A 2873-nucleotide genomic window follows, 5' to 3' on the forward strand; every position below is an offset into this window, starting at 1 on the left:
TACAGAAGCTGAAGTTATTCAACTTGCTTCCTCCTGTCTTCTGAATTTAGTTGAGAAATTTCTATATGGTCATCCCAAAATGAAGCTCATTCGCAAAGAATTTAAATTTATGCACCTTGTTGGAGAATGGAAAATCGGGCTATTAGATGAGAGACACATTCTTATTCAAATTAGCAATGAAGAAGATTACATGCGCTTATTTGCTAGAAGGATAATATAGAATGATAACAGAGCAATGAAGATTCTGAAATGGTCTGTGGATTTTAACCCACAGACGAAACCACCAATCATTCTGGTTTGGATTTCTCTCCCTAGTCTGAAATTTCATTATTTTTCTCAAAAAGCATTATACTTTATTGCCTCAACATGCCCCTAAATTTTTTGGTATTTATAAATGCAACACCTTATCCATGATAATTTAGGGCCCGTTTGGGGCAGCTTATAAGTGCGGGCGGCGTTTTGAAAACGCCGTCATACCGTTTGGTTCGCACTTTTTAATAGATTATTTAAAACTGCGTTTTCTATTTCCTAAAACACGCGGTCCGCGTTTCGCGATTTCTTTTACCTCATTAACCTCTGTTCGTTCGAAGCCCTATCTTCCTTTTCCGGGCATCTCAATCTGTGGTTTTCTGCGCTCCTTCTCCTCCTTCCTGCCGCCGGTCTTCTTCGAAATGGTGATAAACCTTGCCTTTGCTTCGAATTTAATGTTAGAATTGCAAATCCAGCTCCTTCTCATTACTTTTACAGGGAAAAGGTACGGGATCTTTCGGCAAGAGAAGGAACAAGACTCATACGTTATGCGTGCGGTGCGGCCGGAGGAGTTTTCACCTTCAAAAGAGCACCTGCTCTTCCTGCGGCTACCCAGCTGCTCGCATTCGCAAGTGTAAGAACTAATTTTAGCATATGTTGTGCTTCCCGATGTAAGTGTCATGTGCTTACGCTATTTTCTTGTAATTGGTCCATGTTTTGATTAAATATTTAATTTATAGATCTGGAATGCGTGACTGTAAATAGAGATGAGACTTGGTGAGATCGCCTTTGTTGTTAGGGTTTTTGCCTTTTTCAATGAATTAATCCTATGTTTAGGTGCCCATTGAAAGTTGAATCCGTGTTTTCTCGTCTTTTCTGTGTAAATTGGGTTCCTGATACCATTGGACTATGAAACTTGAGACAAGATTTGTATGATAAAAGGGACAGATCTTGGCACAATTAGGATTGTGTTTGCATAGAATCGCGCTCTTGCGGAGAAATTTACTTGCATGCGTTTATTACTTCTTGGAAAATTAGGGAAAATAATGGTATGGTTCGATAGTTATTCATATAATGTAATTTTCTTTCTTCTATAATGTTTTTATTTTATTTTGCAACCTTTACTGATCTTAAAAAAACGCTGTTTGATACATTTTTTTTCTACTTGCTGTTCTACGCACTTGTGTGAGATGTAATTACTGGAACAAGAAGTTATGTATAAATGTAATTCGGATTGTCTCCATGCTCTTTTTGCCCATGCTGTTGAATGTTCTAAAATTTTATTGTCAAACTCCTAATTCCTGGCATTTAAACATCAAATTGTTGAGTATGAAGTCATTTTGATGATTTATGTTTATCAGCTTGTTTGTTGAAACTCGAAGTTATTAGTAGATCCAGCTCCTTATAAAGTAAATAAGCATACATGTTCCATGATATTGCTATTTTGGAAAGTTTTTGAGGAGCATCATGCTTGTTGTGGAAGAGAAATGCATTTCATAAAGGAATAAGAATTAAAGATTGTTTCAACTTATATATACTACATATATTTCCTTATGTATACTCATAAGGAAATATGATTGTTTCTTTCCTTGCTTATGTATACTCATTGGTTAACAGATTGTTTTTTATTTTGCATCATCCTTCATTTTCAATTATTATTATCATTTTAAGTTTTGTTTTTGTGCTTTGATAACCGTGATTGTTTGGCTGTAGCCTGGATGAGAATAAATATCTTTTAGTTTTGCAAATTAGCATTTGCGAAGCTACTAGTTTTTAAAATAGCTTGAGGAAATAGTTCATAAATCCATTCCATTTCCTTTATTCATGCAAAGTGATGTTAAAGTAACAGATAATAGTCATTTGTGTTATATTTTTCTGTTAAAGTGCACTTGTATTCCATGTTTTAGTTCAATACCATGCTATAAGATGAGCTAGGGAAAAGTATACGAATTAAGTTTATGGTGAGAGGACTTCCTCCTTTTTTTGCAAGGTTCAAATTGCTGAAATAATTTTAATGTATCTTTTTATAATAATTTTTCAGCTTCTAAAATATCTTAAATATGAGATGCTGGTGTGGGTAATTGGAAAATGAAATGGTCATATAGGCCTTATCCTGATTGTTCAGGGCCAATTTTAAAATTCTTCATTATTCGTGGTGGTGTTGCATTGGTGTTTAATAGTACGACAATGGGAGAAAGCCACAGGTGATTCAAGTTCTCACGTTTCTTCGATATCGCAGTCAGACAGATTTGATCAGGGTTCTGGAGTGTCAGATGCAGGTGGCATGGGTCGTGATATACTGCTACATTATAAAGTTAACATTATCATATTTTTACTTGTCATTTTAACATGTTATTTTTTCTTTTTTATGGGCTCTCATTATACTTTGTAGTAGTATGTGTAGGTTCATTTGACTTTTGTATGTGTAACATATTCGTTTGATGTGATCGGATATGTTTTAGTTATATAAATATAAATGATGTTTTTGGTATTTTCTGCTCTGAACAATGATCTTTAATTTTGTTGAGAGAAAAACAAATTCTGCTGCACAAATTATTCATTTAATTAAAAAGAAAATTCGAAATAAGCTGTTTACAAAACACACTAACCAAACAGCTAAACTG

The 2873-nt window shown here is 34.4% G+C and overlaps 2 protein-coding genes across 2 annotated transcripts in view; both read left to right on the forward strand.

The window, feature by feature from the left end:
* The window catches only part of LOC110019680 (U1 small nuclear ribonucleoprotein C), a gene marked incomplete at its 5' end in the record, with an annotated part of 45182 nt that overhangs the window by 2702 nt on the left and 39607 nt on the right, over window positions 1–2873 (forward strand).
* On the forward strand, window positions 620–912 carry LOC110019681 (60S ribosomal protein L37-3-like). The gene is made up of 2 exons (XM_020717456.1): window positions 620–674; window positions 748–912. Exons 1-2 carry the CDS (start codon window positions 672–674, stop codon window positions 892–894), a joined length of 150 nt encoding a protein of 49 aa, XP_020573115.1. The 5' UTR covers window positions 620–671; the 3' UTR covers window positions 895–912.

The sequence above is a fragment of the Phalaenopsis equestris genome, unplaced genomic scaffold (genome assembly GCF_001263595.1).
Source record: "Phalaenopsis equestris unplaced genomic scaffold, ASM126359v1 Scaffold000068, whole genome shotgun sequence".
Classification (NCBI taxonomy): domain Eukaryota; kingdom Viridiplantae; phylum Streptophyta; class Magnoliopsida; order Asparagales; family Orchidaceae; genus Phalaenopsis; species Phalaenopsis equestris.